The sequence below is a fragment of the Schistocerca piceifrons genome, chromosome 2 (assembly GCF_021461385.2).
Source record: "Schistocerca piceifrons isolate TAMUIC-IGC-003096 chromosome 2, iqSchPice1.1, whole genome shotgun sequence".
Taxonomy (NCBI): domain Eukaryota; kingdom Metazoa; phylum Arthropoda; class Insecta; order Orthoptera; family Acrididae; genus Schistocerca; species Schistocerca piceifrons.
This window is the reverse complement of record NC_060139.1, coordinates 748756637-748776621: the sequence shown is the minus strand read 5'-3', so window position 1 is coordinate 748776621 and position 19985 is coordinate 748756637. Positions and strand designations below refer to the sequence as shown.

The 19985-nt window shown below is 42.5% G+C and overlaps 1 protein-coding gene and 1 non-coding gene across 2 annotated transcripts; one reads left to right on the top strand and one right to left on the bottom strand.

The window, feature by feature from the left end:
• The first annotated feature begins 7398 nt into the window (after positions 1-7398).
• On the top strand, positions 7399-7473 carry Trnas-cga. The gene has a single exon. It is a non-coding gene; the product is annotated as a tRNA-Ser (tRNA).
• Positions 7474-16796: 9323 nt separating this feature from the next.
• On the bottom strand, positions 16797-17483 carry LOC124775819 (RUN domain-containing protein 1-like). The gene has a single exon (XM_047250652.1). It carries the CDS (start codon positions 17481-17483, stop codon positions 16797-16799), a length of 687 nt encoding a protein of 228 aa, XP_047106608.1.
• Between the last annotated feature and the right edge of the window lie 2502 nt (positions 17484-19985).

Below are 19985 nucleotides of genomic sequence, written 5' to 3'. Positions count from 1 at the left end.
AATTCATTACCGCGGAAGTAATGTTAAAATAGAATTATATGAAGAACACGCATGTCATGGTACTAATATACTGACTGTACGGGTACCCTGTGTCACCTTTTTTTTCTGTCGACCTGCTTATAAATCATCTATATGTTGCAACTCTTCTTCTCGATTTCTAGTAGAGTATAATGCTATTTTTTAACTTGAACCTGACTGCTGTATTTTTATCAGTGAATACGCCAATAGCTACATTGTGTCTCTCCAATTTTGTAATACGTAAGGTGGAAAATTGGAAATTTGTGGTAAGGTCTTTTGGGACCAAACGGCTGAGGTCATCGGTCCCTAAGCCTACGCACTACTTAATTTAACTTAAACTAACTTACGTTACACACACACACACCCATGCCCGAGGGAGGATTCGAGCCTCCGACGGGGGGAGCCGTACGGTACATAAGGTGTTTTTGTTCGAGATTCGTTACTACTACAGTGTACTGCTCTTGCCATTTACATTTTATTTATGTGATTTTAGTTACATTTGTGACTCATGCTACACTTACGAAGAAGATATATGTACCGGATAAGGGTCTGCAACCGAAATCGGCAGTACTATGAATTGTGCTACGAGTTTCGTGAAATATATTTGCGCAATTAACAACTGACCGAAGAAAATGTTCGAAATGGACTGTGCTACACTATGCAGAACTTGATCGAACGCTACCCAACTGATACGCAGTATTTCCAAGCTTTAGATATGATGATTACAATTTCGCCCGTATCCGAGTTTCTTTTAAGGTTTTCAGTACAGAAAGGACCCATTGCGACAGATGGAAAATGGTCTGATTACATGGTGGTCAGTGTGTGTGTCTAACGTTGCCAGTAATCTTCATTGGTGACAGCAACACAGCATGGCCAGAGGACATACACGGACACCCAATCGCCATATTTCGGACTCTGTGAAAAGTCCAGTGATTTTTTTCAGGGACTTGGAGCGGTTTGCTGCTTGTTTGAGCCGATGTGGACAATAAGAAAATAAAATAATCACCACCAGCTACGTCCCCAGTATGCCCCCAACATCCTTGCACGAAATTATCACGAAATACGTGTTGTTCCCGCTTGCTACCAAATAGCTATGGAGGAACCAGACTAGTGGACACAAAAGAAGCTGCATAGAAGCACTGGTGACATTTCTGCAACGGCACCGCCACAATGTTAACGAGTTTTCAGACATGGTTAGCTCAACTGGTTCCAGAAATATCAAAAGACGATCCCATTGGTATCACAACACAGCTTGGTAGATCAATTTCGAGTACTTAAAGAAATAATCCAAATATTGCTTACTTTCTCGAAGATTATAAGATATCTATTAGATATATACCATGTTGCGTATTATGTTTGTTAAGTGCCGATATATGAATAGACTAACACGATACTATGACGATGACTGTTTTATGAGCGGCTTAAAACACTTCCGATTCGACAAAGGTAATAATGAAGACTGTCTGCTTTCACGGCTTTTCTTTCATTAGAACCGGGTTCGTTTCGTTGTTTGTATCAAAGCGTTACAAAAGGACGAATTTCATAGTTGCATATTAATAAACTGTGTTCAGTTTATGTTTTGTTGGTCGTCTGTAAACACAAAAGTATGAAATGGTTCCTTTCGGAAAGATTTACAAAAGAACAATGCTTACGAAATGTATACACTGAAACTGAAAGATATCTGGAGCAGTTATACGCAAACATTTTTCTTAAGTTCATTCTTTTAATGAATAGCTGCGAAGCCTGTATTACAAACGAAGCTCTTCTGCAGATGATATAACACAGTGACAGTGCTAAGGAGTAAGTCAGAAAAGCTCGAGAAATAAGTATTTGTATCCTAGTGTCAATGTTTTTCTCCCAGCTAATGTTCCTTACACGCCATCTTCTGATCACAGCGTTGTAAATCACACAACAATTTAATAAGAATCTCTAAATCATCTTTAATGTTCGTTCTGGAGAATTTTTCCCGTTAACCAAGTCTGCATGCTCGATTGGTGTGAACTCAGTTAAACTTCTATGGAGACTGGTGGTATTGAGAGAGATATCTGTTTATATTAGCTACCTTCGTCACGAGGAACGGCTAGCTATATGAAGAAAAGAATGCGATCGGTATGTCTTTTATTTAATTATTTATTAATTGTATTAAAACAGGTTCATTCTCTACTCCAGTGGGCAAAATGGGCTGCCAAATATTCGAGCCATGGTAGAACCCGGTTATTTTTTTCCAAATATCCGGTGAACTGAAAGTGGGGCACGGAAGGGCCGAACTGGGAATATCTGAGAGATTTCCACTTCCGTCATTTTCGTTAAAACCTACGAAAGCTCCCAAAAGTCTTAGTGGGGGGTGGGGGGGAGAGTGGAGGGGGGGGAGCTATTTTTACGAGGAACATTCAATCTGTAATGCAACAGTTTTTTTTCTCAGCCGATTTGGTTGACAAAATGCGGCATTTGTTGTGGGACGTCGAAGAATATTCCCGCTTCAGCCCCTATAGTTTCACGAAATTCTGATAAGTGGCGACGCTATACGTAACATTCAAAATGGCGTCTGTAGAGGAGGTACGTTCCAGGCAGAGAGCTGTCATTAAGTTCCTTTTGTCGGAGTATCACAGATATTCATAGGCACTTGCAGAATGTCTGCGGAGACCTAGCACTGAACAAAAGCACGGTGACTCGTTGAGTGAGACGTCTGCCATCATCGCAACAAAGTCGTGCAAATATGTCCGATCTCCCGCACGATGGCCTGCCATACACAGCAGAACTTCTGCAATATTGGAACGTGCGGACACTCTTATCCGAGGTGATCGACGGAACACAATCGAATACCTGTCTCCTCAAGTGGTTCAAATGGCTCTGAGCACTATGGGACTTAACATCTCAGGCCAACAGTCCCCTAGAACTTAGAACTACTTAAACCTAACTAACCCAAGGACATCACGCACATCCATGCCCGAGGCAGGATTCGACCCTGCTACCGTACCGGTCACGCGGCTCCAGACTGAAGTGCCTAGAACCGATCGGCCACCAGCGACCGGCCCTCTCTCCTCAACTAGACGTCACTGTTGGTAGCTCTGACACACACCTCTCATTCTTCCTCGACCATCTTAAAGCCCGAAAATCGCACCTTCCGACTTCCATGAAGCAAGTACTCCGCGAGAAGCAGTATGTGGACGATGGGAAGGGTAGTATGTGGGAATAAAGGGCCCTTCCAGTAAGGTTGCGTAAGACCGTCGCTTTGAACGGAGATTGAAAATAGGTTTTTGTAGCCAAAAGAGTAGGGAGTGCTGTGGCGTATTGGAATCCTGAATAAAACTAACTTGCTTTCAGAAAAAAAAGTGTTGCATTACTTACTGCACGTCCCTCCGAATTTAATTACGAGACAACATTCTATGTTTCGTACGCATACTACAGTTTGTGTCATATCAGATACTACTTTACCGACAAAGTTTGAGTGATGCCCAAAAATGTTTGCCGAGCACTTTGGCTTTTCACCAGTTCACGTAACGCATGGGTTAGGAGATCTCCATTTGATCATTTTGATTTTAGTAATAAGCTGTTGAATATAGTCGATCCCTTACAAACCGCTTAGCAAACAGCCATGAACCTTCGAAAGTTCATCGGGAGACTGAACATGCAACCTGCATATTAGCTTTCGCCAAATATATTCATGCATCCTTCGTAATATAACGCAGGCTGTTGGCGAACTACGCTAGCTACAAAATTTGTTCTTAAACAAGGATAAAAGAATAAACTATCAACAACTACACAAGAAGGAGACCAACACCTAATTATGTTCGATCAAGCAGAGACAAATAAAGAGAAGAGATAATGGTTAGGCTTACCCGTGGCTTTCCCTGCAGCGAGAAAAGAAAAAAAAGAAGGATCACATTATAACTTTTTGTTTGATTTTGCACAGGTATGAGGAGTTCTGCATGTTACTACGTGAAAATACACTGGAAAACAATTATTTTCTTCATGTGGGGTACCACAGCCGCATATTTGCTGAAAGACATTGCAAAGTTTCCCCCTCAGTTGTAGTTTACACTTATTTACTTTATTTAATTGCGCACTATCGGCCAGTTTCGGCCTTACAGGACTTTTTCAAACTCTGTATTGGTCAACATTCTGGTTTCAATAATACGCTTGCTCGTATATGGGTTCGCTTTCAAAACTGCCATATTTGCTGTTAAATAACCGGATGTGTAACTTGTTGACACCTTCAGAACTTGAGAATGGCCAGTAAGGTCGAAACTGGACAATTATTCTTAATTAAATAATGTAGGCAAGTGTAAACTACAGCCGAAGTGGTACATTTACAATGACTTTCAAACGGAAAACAATTTTATATTAAAATTTGTATTGTTTAATGTTAATCAACAAGATATATGACACGTCATCCAGTAATCTTTGAATTAATAGAGTTCTTAGATTTGATTAGCTCTACCATTACACTACCGCTGTTACTTGCAGAATCTGTGCCATGTGTAGACGTGTAGATGATCACCTATTTTGTAAGCTACGTCAGACGACACCATCTTCAGTTCAGTCCTACAATGAAATTATTACGAATCGATGTTTCTATGACACCGTGTTCGTATGTCGCGCCATAACGTTATAAACAATCGCACTGTGGTCGTAACTTAGTGAATCTATGTCGGTAGGAACATCGCCCACGAAAGCAAAAGTCCAATCTGAATCCCGCTCCGACACACAGTTCTAATTTGTCAGATATTTTCACAACAGTGTACATTTCTCCGTAGAGAACAATGATCCGGTCTGTTACATAGGTAAAGCGCGTTTCTGGAAACCGAACGGTCACGAGGTCGAATCCCGGTCGGATGACAGAATCTTTCAGTCTGCCTTTAACCCAGCCTGCAGTTTCAGTGATGCGAAGGCTCGCCAGGAAAGACACGTCGTTCGGATTCCACGTTAAATTGTAGACCCACCTTCCCACACAGATCAAAAATTTTGAAAATTTGTGGTAAGTTCGTATGGGACCAAACTGCTGAGGTCATCGGTCCTAGGCTTACACACTACTTAATCTAACTTACGTTAAGGACACCAAACACACCCATGCCCGAGGGAGGACTCGATCCTGCGCCGCATGTGACGTCCATTTGACTGACGTACACGTCTGTAGAGCCACACGGAATTATCATCATACAGGCGAATGGAGTTTCCCCTTCGAAGCAAATTATCTGAATCAATCGAATTAAGCGTAGTAGCTTAAACTTAAGTACGCTTTTGGGGCTGTCAAATATTTCCCAAAATTCCCCTCCTGCCGTTCAAAATGAACCATGTGCAGCCCACTTTTCTGCTCAGTGAGATTACCTGTTTTAAGGAAATAAAACTGTCATGCGCTGAATCGTCGACTACCGAGATGAAATTGAAGCTTATGATGCAGTCACAGTGTTCCAGAAGCGGCGTTTCCACAGTTATAACAAGCGGCAGGAGGAGCAAATGATATCAGTTAGCACTTTTGTAGCAAAATAAGACATTAGAGTTGGAGGACACTTCTGACTGGACAAGGGTTGGGAAATAAATCAGCTGTGTCTATTTGAAAGGGATCATTCTCACATTCCCTTAAGTATTTTACGGAAAACGTGGTAAACATAAATCTGCTTCGTCGGACGGAGATTTGAGCGTCACTCCTTTTTTTCGGAAGGCATCCTCACATCCTAGAGAAACGTCGCAGTGTTTAAAGCAGTAATCTATCATTCGAGAGAAGAGGGCATTAACCGTCCACTATAGCGCTGTTGCCACCTTTCAGCATCGTAACGCTAATGGCTGCAGTTGACAACAATAGTTGAGCAGCGACAATCGTGAGGCGTTGGAAAGGAACTTTTACAAAACAGCTTTACGTGATTGGCAGATGTGGGTGCGCGAATTGCCGTACTCGTTCCTCTGTCAATTGTTATTGTTATTACCCCCACTCGACTATAGGCGACAGTGCTTCTGGTTTTCCGACACTGTCGTGAGTAACAGGTAGAAGTAGTAGTTGTTCTTTCATTCAGCCGCCAATTCGTGGATAACATTTACAACGATGCTGGACATGTCTTGGTATTACAGATTAGGAATAAAAAACGTATTTCACATATACCGGTATTTACATACTTACAGATTTAATGTGACAAGGCTGGGGCAGATAACTCAGCTGTGGCCTTGTTGTACGAACGATACCGGCATTTGCCTGAAATAATTTAGAGAACCCACGGGATACCTGAACCAGGATGTTTGGATGGGGATTACAGCCTCCCTTCTTCTGAGTATAAGGCGACTCTAGAGATTTGTTTCACAGTAACGAGGATGAACTAGTGCTCTTAGCTCTTCCGGTATGTTTTAGATCCCATGTTTACAGACACTTTCTGGCTTCTAGCATCGTGTACTTCCAAGTGTACGCGTTTACGCCATTAATTATGATTCGCGTGTTGTTACATTAGCCAGTCACTACTACTCCTACTAATAAACATAATAATAACAGCACTCAATACATTCGTGCTAAGTTATTTCAAGTTTTCAGTCATACAGACGATTAAACTAGAAACTGTAGTTTCAGAAACGTAATTCAAATGTAACTTAACTACAAACTTAATTTTCTGATTTGAAAAAAGGTGTCAGTCACCAAGATGGCGGATGCTACACTGCTTTGTGCGTCAAGAAAATAAATATGCGTTTGTGCCACGATTATAAATGCGATAATCGGAAGAACAACAAGCAGAGAGAAAGTAAGTACATCTAAGCAATAATTTATCGTAAATACTCAATTTGAGAAGTATAGTAGCTAAACAAAATTGTTATTTTGCACAAGCCAGCTACAGCATCCCAACTGCAGACGATGCTTTTAACGATGTACGAACTGAAGTCTGAATTACGTCCACTGAAGATGGATGAAAGCCCGAAACACGTATCGGCGTGAATGTAAATACATAAAGAAGTGCCGGGTTGCCGGATTGCTTAAAATAATATAATCTACATTCACGAAGCTCAACAACCAATAAAACTGATAAATAATTGTGAACAGATCTTGTACTCCTTTTTCAGAGAATGAAGAAAGTACTAACAAATTCCTGTTTAGATCTATATGTCTACGTGATTCGCTCTTTCATTTTATAAATTTTATACAAACAGCAAAGAATATGAAACTTCCTGGCAGATTAAAACTGTGTGCCCGACCGAGACTCGAACTCGGGACCTTTGCCTTTCGTGGGCAAGTGCTCTACCAAATGAGCTACCGAAGCACGACTCACGCCCGGTAGTCACAGCTTTACTTCTGCCAGTACCTCGTCTCCTACCTTCCAAACTTTACAGAAGCTCTCCTGCGAACCTTGCAGAAGTTTGGAAGGTACTAGCAGAAGTACAGCTGTGAGTACCGGGCGTGAGTCGTGCTTCGGTAGCTCAGTTGGTAGAGCACTTGCCCGCGAAAGGCAAAGGTCCCGAGTTCGAGTCTCGGTCGGGCATACAGTTTTAATCTGCCAGGAAGCTTCATATCAGCGCACACTCCACTGCAGAGTGTAAATCTCATTCTGGAAACATCCCCCAGGCTGTGGCTAAGCCATATCTCCGCAATGTCCTTTCTTTCAGGAGTGCTAGTTCTGCAAGGTTCGCAGGAGAGCTTCTGTAAAGTTTGGAAGGTAGGAGACGAGGTACTGCAGAAGTATAGCTGTGAGTACCGGACGTGAGTCGTGCTTCGGTAGCTAAGTTGGTAGAGCACTTGCCGCGAAAGGCAAAGGTCCCGAGTTCGAGTCTCGGTCGGGAACACAGTTTTAATCTGCCAGGAAGTTTCGTTTTAGCAAAGAGTAAGTTACAGGAAACGTCCTTGTCGAACACCCTGACAATATTTAATCGATATTTTTTCTTGTCATCGTCGATTAACATTAAATGTCGATCTTCTTGTAAAAATTTTTGACGTCGTTTCGATATTCGTTTTTTTCTGTTATATTTCTATAGATGTTCCATTTAAGTTGTTTGAAGTGAATTTCTTCATCAAAGACCTTGGTCTGTCCTATAGATTCACAGCGTGATTGTTTACGATTTGTCTAATTGTAAGGCATTAATTATTTTATATTAATGTCGAATCTCTCCTCGAATTTAGATGCATAGATGTACAGAAGAAGATGTGCACGCTTGGGTACAATCATGGTTGCATAGCTAACAGCAAACATATTTCCATGAAGGCTCTGACTGTGTTGTCTCACAATGGGATAAATGTATTAATACTTATAGTGATTACTTTTGAAATAATAAGCAGTTTACTTACTTTTTTCGCATCTACTGTATTTTTCAGATGCTGCAGTGGGAAATACGTTTAGCTCTTTATCCATGTGGGCACGTTTGGCTCTTTGTTCGGGTCGCGTCTTTGTTGAATGCGAGAATCAAGAACTATTTTTCTGTGAATTATCCGAAAATTTATGTCGCCTTTTACGTCACTTTCCGTCGCTCTAAATAGCATTGCGGTGATTGTAAGGCATACGAAATTATTTTTCTGCTTTTTGTGAATGTGTGACATTGTACAACCATTGTGGTCCATTGGGGGACATTTGTATATACTTTTCCTGACTTTTTGTGTCTGAATAAATTAAAAATTTATGACGAATAATTTTGCTCTCGATGCCATTTTTCAATTCTACGGTCTTTTAAACTGATATGCAGACGTCCTCACTTATCTATGATCATGTAGGTGTCATGTGCATGTAAAACATAGTTAAAAAATTTCTTCAGCACGAATAATACTACGTTACACTGCCTTCTTTGTTTGAATTTGCGAGAATCGATATCTATTTTTCAGTGTCAACCGAAAACATATATCGTCTTTCCCACGCTCTAAATAGTATTACGGGGACTGCACACCATATGAAATTATTTTTCTGCTTTTTGAGAATGTGTGGCATTGTACATCCCTTGGAGGACATTTGTATATACTATTCCTGAATTCTTGTGTCTGGTTTTTGAATAATAAATGAAGTTAATTTAAAATCTGTCACGAATCCTTCCCCTATCGATGTCAATTTTTTAAAATTCTACGATATATTATGCTCATTTGCTGACGTGCCCACTTATCTTTGAATGAATAATGCTTTATACTGCCTTCAGCAGCATAATTTTTCAGCGATAAAGATAGGCACTAGTTGTAGAGAACTTCTATAGTCACGTGTTGCAGCAATGAATACTGTGAGAATTTACATTGCCATGGGCCATTTTCTTTCCGTTAGGTACTAGGTCATAATGTGCGCAGTTACATCTGCATAACACGCGTCTCCTCTGCAAGGAGAGAGGCATTTACAGCGATAGATTCAAAGCCATGTGCCAAGCTGTCTTCCTTTAATCAATGCTAAAGTCCCCTTTTTATATGTCCTACTGCACGACGGAAGTTTCCTTAACACTAGATTGTCAATAACACCAGTCAGATCACTGCGTTGTTTGTTCATATGTAAAATTTCATACAAAGGTGAATAATTTCAGGGCATTAATACTGGAGTCATAACTTCGCTATACACTCAGGTTAAATTATAACAGGTAGTAGCGGCTTTCAAGTTTCAATGCCAACACCAACCAGCAATAAATCACTGTACTTGTCTTTGCAATTGCGTTCCAACGCTGTTAAACAGGGTAGCGTTCATTAAAAAAACTTGCCCGAATACTGTGGAGAGAAATTTGGTCCTCGTGTGTAAGCTGCCATTTGCCAGAAACCTAGTTTCGTTGTCTCAAACCATTCACGAAGTAAAAGGAGAGTTATATCTTGCACAGCTCACCGTGTGTAATATCTGCACCAGCTGCTGGTTTCGGTAGTGAATACATCACCGTGATGAATAGTTGGTTCTATGAACAACAGGACGGCGTGGGGACATAACCAGATATGCTTTATTGAGAAACTAGCGACCTGTCCCAGATTTGCGTGGGTAGCACTAAGTACCTTCACTCAGACGATTTGTCCAGTACGGTAGGAATTTCTTTTATGGGTCACTACTGAATTAGGATTAAAATTCAGAGAACAGCGTTATGTAACTCAACATTATTACTTTCATGTAACCTAAACAAGTTAAGCAGCACATGGCAGGAATATTCTCGGGAGATACGAATGTTACCTGTTCCAAATTTGATTGGCATTCGGAATGAAGCCATGTGATAATGATGAACATTAACTCTATACCAAAAAAATCTTTTCTTATCAGCTTAATATCTACTACGTCCTGCATCACAGGCCATTCAGGAAGTCTGTGGTAGCTCGCACCCGCCTTCCAGTAGCAGTATCTCATGCTGGTCCGTTGCAGCAGTTGCCCAATCTTACGCAATTCCACGAAGTTCTGTCATTCAGTCGTTTTCACAGCGGCGGTGGACTCTGATTCCAGTTTAGCCCATTTACGTGGAATATTAATAAATTACACGGACGGAAAAATTTGGATCATCAAAACTCAATTAATGTAGAGTAACGAAATTTCGGGAATATATTTGTCTAGTAAACATATGAAGATGGTCCACAAAGTAAGTTCCGTTTCTGTTTCTATCCGCGGCAGCGCTACGATCGCAGTTCCGAGCATCTGCGGCAGTTACTCTGACTCAAGGAGAAGACATGAACACCATTTTCAGATCGCTGCTGCTGACGTGTGCTTTATAGTGCTTCTTTACAATGTCAGCCGTATTTGAAAATGCCGCCGCGCGGCGCAGTTTCTTAATGGTCTCGCAGTAACCATGTGCATTGATTGTTTGGCCTCGTGGTAAGAAATCAATCAGCAAAAAGCCATTTCTGTCCCATAAAACGGTGCACATGACTTTCCGAGGTGTCAAGATTTGCTTAGGCTTAATTTTCGTTGGGGCTGAAGTGTGCCTCCACTCCATTGATCGCCGCTTTGTTTCAGGGGTGTCGTACGATACCCAAGTTTCATCCACCGTGACTATCCGAGAAAGAAAACCATCCCCTTCTTCATTGTTGCGTGTCAAAAACTGAAGTGTACTGCCCATCTGTTGTTTTTTTGTGTTGTTCAGCAACAATTTTGGGTACCAAACGTGAGAAAAATTTTCGAATTTTCAGTTTTTCAGTAACAATTTCATGAATTAGTGATCGTGAGATTTGCTGAACTTCCACAGCAAGGGCACTAAGTGTAAACTTACGGTTGTGCTTAACCTTCACTTCAATTGTGTGAACCATTTCATCAGTAACCACAGACGGGCGTCCACTTCGTTCTTCATCGTGCACTCGATCACGTCCTTCATTGAACAGTGTGACTCGTCTCCTAACCATCGAATCATTCATAGCGTTTTGTCCGTAAACCTCGCAGATTTGCCGATGAATTTCCTTTCGTTTAAAAAAATGTTGAAATGTGTGTGAAATCGTATGGGACTTAACTGCCAAGGTCATCAGTCCCTAAGCTTACACACTACTTCACCTAAATTATCCTAAGGACAAACACACATACCCATGCCCGAGGGAGGGCTCGAACCTCCGCCGGGACCAGCCGCGCAGTCCATGACCGCAGCGCTTTAAACTGCTCGGCTAATCCCGCGTGGCCTTTGGTTTATCTTTGTTTGCATTTAGAAAACGAATCAGAGATCAGATTTCACACGCGGCGGCATTTTCAATTACGGCTGACATTATAAAGAAGCACTACAAAGCACACGTCGGCAGCAGCGATCTGAAAATGGCGCACATGTCCTCCTTGAGTCAGAGTAACTGCCGCGCATGCGATCGTAGCGCTGCCGCGGATAGAAATAGAAACGGAACTTACTTTGTGGACGACCCTCGTATGTAAGTGATTAACACTGCAAGATCACAGGTTAATGTAAGTGCGAGATAAGCCACTACAAAAGTGAAATGTTGGTACATTAATAACCGGCGTAAGTGCCAGAACGTTGTATGCGAACGTGCATGCACTGTGTTGTACAGGTGCCGGATGTCAGTTTGTGGAACGGAGTTTCATGCCAGTTGCGCTTGGTCGGTCAATACAGGGATGGTTAATGCTGTTTGTGAAGACACTGGAATTGTCATCCGATGATGTCCCATATGTGCTCGACTGGAGGCAGATCTGGTGAGCGACCAGGCCAGGGCAACATGTCGACACTCTGTAGAACATACACAGCGGTGTACGGGTGAGCGTTATCCTGTTGGAAACCACCCACGGAATGCTGTTCATGAATGGCAGCACATCAGGTGGAATCACCAGACTGACATACAGATTTGCAGTCACGCTGGGTGGGATAATCACGATAATCCTGCTGTCATTCAAAATGGCATCCTAGATCACAAAGCCAAGTGTAGGTCCAGCGTGTCTAGCACGCAGACAGCTTGGTTGCAGGCCCTCAACAGACCTCCTCCTAACCACATGACCACCACTTGTACAGAGGGAGGACCAGCTTTCATCAGGAAACACAAAAGCCCTCCACCGTGCCCTCCAATGAGCTCTCGCTTGACATCACTGAAGTCGCAAATGGCGATGCTTTGGTGTCAGTGGAACGCAAGCTACAGGGCGTGTGGCTCGGAGCTGTCCTTGAAGTAAACGATTTCTAACAGTTCTTTGTGACACTGTGGTGCAAACTTGCTGCTGAAGATGCAGTAGGATGCGCCAGAGCCATATGCCGTGCACGATGGCCTTCCCTCTCGGTAGTGCCACGTCGCCGCCCGGAGCCCGGCATCCGCAAGCCACCCAACGGTGTGTGCTGGAGGGCACTTTACGTGCCACTGTCATTACCTCCCTTTCCTGCTCCAGTCGCGTATGGTTCGCGGGAAGAAAGACTGCCGGAAAGCCTCCGTGCGCACTCGAATCTCTCTAATTTTACATTCGTGATCTCCTCGGGAGGTATAAGTAGGGGGAAGCAATATATTGGATGCCTCATCCAGAAACGCACCCTCTCAAAACCTGGACAGCAAGCTACACCGCGATGCAGAGCGCCTCTCTTGCTGAGTCTGCCACTCGAGTTTGCTAAACATCTCCGTAACGCTATCACGCTTACCAAATAACTTTGTGACGAAACGCGCCACTCTTCTTTGGATCTTCTCTATCTCCTCTGTCAACCCGACCTGGTACGGATCCCACACTGATGACCAATACTCAAGTATAGGTCGAACGAGTGTTTTGTAAGCCACCTCCTTTGATGATGGACTCTCCCAATGAATCTCAACCTGGCATCCATCTTACCAACAATTAATTTTACATGATCATTCCACTTCAAATCGTTCCGTACGCATACTCCCATGTATTTTACAGAAGTAACTGCTACCAGTGTTTGTTCCGCTATCATTTAATAATACAATAAAGGATCCTTCTTTCTATGTACTCGCAATACATTACATTTGTCTATGTTAAGGGTCAGTTGCCACTCCCCGCACCAAATGCCTATCCGCTTCAGATCTTCCTGCATTTCGCTGCAGTTTTCTAATGTTGCAACTACTCTGCATACTACAGCATCATCCTCGAAAAGCCGCATGGAACTTCCGACACTATCTACTAGGTCATTTATATATATATTGTGAAAAGCAATGGTCCCATAACACACCACTGTGGCACGCCAGAGGTTACTTTAACGTCTGTAGACCGTACATTCTCGTGACCACCGCAGCTGGCTATCACGCGCAGTGGGTACATTCCTACCAAGTCATTCTGCAGTTTCGCAGAAGGAACATCCAGCTTGTAGCCCTGCTACACGACCTAGTTCAGACTCAGAGATGTGTCTATAATGGGTCTTTGTCACCCTAAGGACATTCTTGACCACCATCAACTCACCACGTCCAATCTCACAGGCAAATGACGCTCACGACCGTTGCAACTTGTATTTAAAGTAGAACTGATTTGCATCCTCACAGTGATGCTACTAGCGCCAGCCTTATGCGACTGCCGCGTAATCTGAATAGACATTATCTTTCAGATGCAGTAACACGCTTACCAACTTTCGTTATGTCGCACAACTCCTTGGTGCCGCGATTGTTTTACGGCAGTGTGTATACAAAAACCTTCATTGTGAATCAGTCTGTCTATCAGTGACCATTGTATCAAAATCCCTATAGTAGTTCCTGAGATTATCTTGAACATACGGACAGAAACCATGGTGGGGAACTGGATATGCACTAGCAACCCGCCCTGGCTTAGATTGGTAGCACTAAGTATCTATGGCCGTACGACGCGTCTGGCTTAGTGGTAATAAATTATATAGACAAATCTACCTAGTGAAGCAGTCTATTACTGAAACTCGTGTGAAAATCCTTACAGTACTTCGTGAGATTAGCCTTCACGTCTAGACAGAAAAACGCAGTCGAACCAATTTGCAAGAAGTATTTATAACCCATTTACACAAACCTTCCTCGTGAATTAGGCTATCTATTAACGAAAGCCGACTCAAAATCCTTACAGACTCAAGAAGGTGGTGGGGGACTTTAATTATAATATTTATAGATATGCATATATTCCGGCGAAGCTTCGCTGCTCTTTAGAGTTACGGCAGCTGTTTACTGCTTTACCTGCCAAATACCGCCTCCTATGTAACTGACCAGCTCGTAGCTACTATTACTGCCATGAGATGTCACTCCAAACGGCAATTAAATGTGGAACAGATAGCAATACATGTATTACACGCCCATCAGTACTATAATTATGAAAACCAGACACAAGAGTTCCTCGATAATCACTTTATCTATTAATGAAAATTGCATCAAAATCTCTGTAAGGAGGGGTCCTAATTTTCGCCACCTTAGTGCGTTAGGATCTGCATTAGTCCTGAAATTTTACGGAAATGGCTACAAATTGTTATGTATATATATATATATATATATATATATATATATATTCCTGAATTTATGCTCCACATGAAGGCAAGTTAATATTAAATTGCGGTAACACACTAAAGCCAGTGTTTGACCAAAAACGTTAACACTGCAAAAACAGAAACACAAAATAAAAGTGTTTGTAATTTCGTCCCCCACAAAAATTATCTGAAGTACAATTAATCTGAATGTATTTTTCCTTTCTAACATTGACCCCTGGAATGTCATGAATGAACAATCTTGTCATGTTTTTTTCAGCCTTCCAAAGACGTGTACCATATGAATTTGTATGTCTGTGTAGATAAACAGCATGTTTCGTGATAACAAATTAAGCATTTCGTGCAACGTATCCATTTCTCTCGCCTTGCGTTTTCCCATATAAAAAAAGTAAAGTAACCTTTATAGATAGGAAATAAAATCAGTGTTTAATAAACAGGCAAAAATAGGTGTTGTACGTGGGACGAAATTATGAACATCCCCAGATTTATTACATTGGCCGCTACATAACGTTGGCCAAACCCTTGACTATAACGATTATACACTAGAAACTGAAACACACGACTGAAATACAGCCGAACATTTGAACACAATTCAGGACTCACACTAGAAACTGTAGGCTGCTAATTTGACTGCTACACTAACTCCACTCAGCATAAAAAATGAATTCCTTTGTACGCGGAAGCTACACGTGCTCCACACAACAAACTCTCTCAGCAGTACAATGGGCAGAGGTCACGCGTGTACGCGAAGCTAAAAATTTGTTACCAACTGTGGAAACCGAAAATTCCTAGGGGGAGGAAATTAGAAGCGGTGACGTTATTAGGGCCCCTTACCGTGAACGTTCCTGAGATTAGCCTTCACATTTAGACAGCAAATGCGTTGGGGAATTATAGATAGAAGAAGATATATAGACAGATAAAGGTGTTTCCAAGAATGATTGCCTATCGAAGTCGCTGGGACCAAACGAAACATATCGAACGTGCGATGGTAAATCGATCATGCGACTCTGGCGGGCGTTATGAGTATGTTTACGTTGGTCACTACAGCAACGACAAAAGAAGAGCGTTACAAAAATTCCTTTAATTGCAAAGGCGACGACTTACCTTACTCGACGTCGGTGTTGTAATGTGGTTTAAATGGTTCAAATGGCTCTGAGCACTATGGGACTGAACATCTGAGGTCATCAGTCCCCTAGAACTTAGAGCTACTTAAACCTAACTAACCTGAGGACGTCACACACACCCATGCCCGAGGCAGGATTCGAACCTGCGACCGTAGCGGTCGCGCGGTTCCAGACTGAAGCGCCTAGAACCGCTCGGCAACACCGGCCGGCTGTTGTCATGTGAAAGTCCATTATGGTGATCTGGATGGATAATTTGGAAGAGTCGGACCATGTATTCTTCTCGATACTCGTTCGTTTTCCGCACTGTCCGCAATGAAATTGTAACGGCATTTCAGAATCGAAACTGTTCTTACGGAGTTTTACACACTTTGCACTACCACAGTCTACACAGTCCCTTCTTTCCTTGTCTGGTAGTACTCCATATTTGCTACAAAAAGTCGAACAATTTTCTACGCTCCATAAACATGGAATTAGATTCTTCCATGTGAGAGAATCCGCCGAAGAAACGTGAAGAACGCCAGACATCCCACTCACTAACGACATAAATCGTCTGGGTTTCCCTAGCAACTCACAAATAATTCGTGGAGGTATGTAATTTAGAGCAAGTAAGGGAACGACGGAAAACAGATAAAAATGACGATCACAAATAATTGATCACAACGTCCGCCACCGGGGTCGCATGATCGATTTACGATCGCACGTTCGATATGTTTCGTTTGGACCCAGCGACTTCGATAGGCAATCATTCTTGGAAATTACCCAGATAAAAGACAGAATGTGAGATACTTATAAGAGCAAAAAATGATACTAAATAACGAGAAAAGTACAGAAACAAAACACAAAAAAATTCTGTTGTCGATCTAGTGTATAAAATAGATAAAAGTGCAGATAAAAGCATATAAGAGATAACTATTATTTTGCTGAGTCAACGTCAGCAGCTTCTGGAGATGGTAGACACGGTGCTGGTGGCAGCGACAGCCACTGCGCATGCAAACTGCGCAGGGCTGGGTCCAAGGGCAGCCGGAAGGTCCGGGCCTGCAGACGAGCCAGTGAATCCAGCGCGTCCCTCGCTCGCGTGCGGGCCACGTACGCCCACGGCTCGTACAACGTCTGCACCAGCGCCCTGCAGCGGACGACCCGCCGTAGCCACGCCGCTAGGCGCCGCATGTTGAGCGCCGCGCACACGAAAGCTCGGAAGACCGAGTCCGCGTCGCGGCCACACGTCTTCCTTGTCGCCTCTAACTCCTCGACGACCGCCAGCAACCTCTCCTTGCCCGACGGCGCTTCGGACCCGATGCAAAGCCCGTAGCTGCGCGAAAGACTCCTCCTGGGGTAGGCACTGAAGTGGTGTCCACTGCTGGCTCGATAGTAGGCTAGCAAAAGGTCCCAGGCGTGGCCTTCGTTCACCACGTCACAAGATCCCAGCTGCCGCAAGAAGAAGCGGCAGAACCCGCGCCTCTTAGCTTTAAACCCGTGCTCGAGCAGGTCCCGCAGATTGTCGGCTAGGTCCTTGCGCACCAGACGCCGAATACACGACCAGTCTTCATCTCCGTCGCTAGCTGACAGAGTCTCTAAGATGTTCCATACCGCCACTTCCATCCGCGCTCTCGCGTCACCCCAGTGACAAATAATTTTCATTTCCTTCAAGTAATTTACTCTAAATTTCCGACGTCCGTATTTCGCTCTGACGTAGTTCAATAGTCGCTTTGCAATACTTTCACCGGCAGCCAGATTCGTCTGTGAACCGCAGCAGGTTTCGGCGCACCTTACCGCATCGTGCTTTGACAAACCGCCAGACCTTGAAATCTGCTTCTGACCTCCTGGACGGACGACTACGCATTCTTCCGAGATCGATGTTCGACTTCTGTGGCACCTGGTCGCATTTCCCAAGGTGTCCTCATCACAACAACGGCGTAAAAGCTGCGAGGTATTCTTCTTGTTTATTCCACTGAAGGCGAAATCCTCCAGTTCTTGCAGGAAACTCTGTTGTTTCTCTCCAGGTTCGGCGTTAGCGGCCTGGCAAATTCGGAACTGGACTTGGGCGAAGTAAAAACTCAACGACGTAAGCGCAGATCTGAGGTATTCTACTTCTTGCTCGAGTTCGTGTATCCTTGTCGTAGGATTCAGGTTGAGGTTCTCTTCATCAGCACAAGAACGGCATATATTCTGAGAACAATGACACATCTTCGAAGAAGTAAATTTTTAGTTAATTTATCACTGCATCCACCAACATACTGCAACAATTTCTGTGTCAAATAACATTTTTAAATAGTCTTGAAAATAACTGTAAATTATTTGTCAAAATGTGTTTCACACGGACAGTGCACGAATCATTATCTTATTTCAGCATGATCTGTCATATATACGCAAGGAAAATCGGCGAATTGTTTACAAGACTTAGTTTTAAAAACAAATCCCACACGAAAGCGAAGTATATTTAAGTGCCTGCACAGCGAATCAACCTGTTCCATGTATACGTTTCAACTTAAAAAACGCTTTGCAATGAAGGTTTCGCCTCAATAACTGTCAGGTGTTCATCGATAATCTCTGCCAAGTGAGTTAAATTTCAGTGGCTGTTGCAAGGAAGTTAAACAAAACACTGAAATTGAGCGACATCTTTTTCACAGAAATGAAAGTTCACCCATTCAAGATTAATTGCCTGCTGTTCTCCAATAAAATATCTTCAAAGTAAATTCTGTACGAATAAATATCAAATCTAACTGGGAGAGAAAAATATTTTCGGCGGCCGGAGCTACAGTACACATTATAGCCGGTGTGGAGTTTCTGTGCCTCCTGTTATCTCTGAAACAGTTTACAGTCATTGACATGTTGACATACAAATGAAGTGATGCATATCTGTATATTTACAGCAAATATTTGAAAAAGGGTGAGATATTACAAACGGTTTTGGCCGATGAACGTATTAATATATGCAGATAGCTTCTCATTCAACAATTTCGTTCCGCAGATTATCTTGTTGTCAGAGAGGATTGTTACAGGAGATTCCAACCTCTGACATTGTTTTGGGATACAGAAGTAAGGGTGCGCGCAAATGAAAATTTCGCTCCTGGGAAGCCGTCAGTTATTATTGATTTACACGCACACTTTGGTCAATGGTAGTGATTACATCGTTGATTTACATAACGGACTATGTTACTCCGTTACAGCTGCAATGTTAACTTTCATCAAAGGTGTGGCGACTTTACAGCATTTTATCAGAGATTATCGGATGATTCGATAGTTCAGGATGCCTCTTACTTTCGTGGTAAGTGAACGTTCTTTGTGCTGGTGTTTCAAATTACGACCCAAATGAGAAAAGGTTAGAATTGTGGTATAAATGCGGCATGCATATTGAAATTACGCAATTATCTTATCTTAATTGTGTGATTTGGAAATCTAGAAACCGAAGAATAATTTGTACTAAAAGGTACACTAGCTTAGTTATGAAAGCGAACATTATTACAATTATTTGTGACCGTCATTTTATCTGTTTTCCGTCGTTTCTTTAATTACTCTAAGTTACATACCTCCGCGAATTAATGGCAAAAAGGGAATTATTCCCGTAGCGTACACATCACATGGACTTTCACATGACGACAACACCGACGACGAGTAAGGTAAGTCATTTCCTTTGTAATTACAAGTATTTTTGTAACGGTCTTCTTTTGTCATTGTTGTAGTGACCACCGTAAACATAACGTCCGCCACCAGAGACCCGTGATCGATTTAGAATCGCACTTTCGATATGTATCGTTTGGACCCCGCGACTACCGAAGTTAGTATACGAGTGCGCTGTAACATCTTACCAATAGCACAGCGTTGCTATGTATACAGAAAATGTGGACCAGCAAGGGATTATATCTGTCCCACGGAACGTCATCTGTAGCTGAAATATCTATGAAAATCCAACGTTTGTTTCTTATGTACTACATACATCATTTCGAAGAATGATGTAACAAAATATACCACCAAGGAAACTAGGGATACTATTTGCCATTATATTTAAATACATCCCTTCTCTTCTCAAACAAAAACTTACGCTGATTTTAGGAAAACAAAATAAACATGTTTCTGTTAACTTTTATGGTACCTATTTATTAT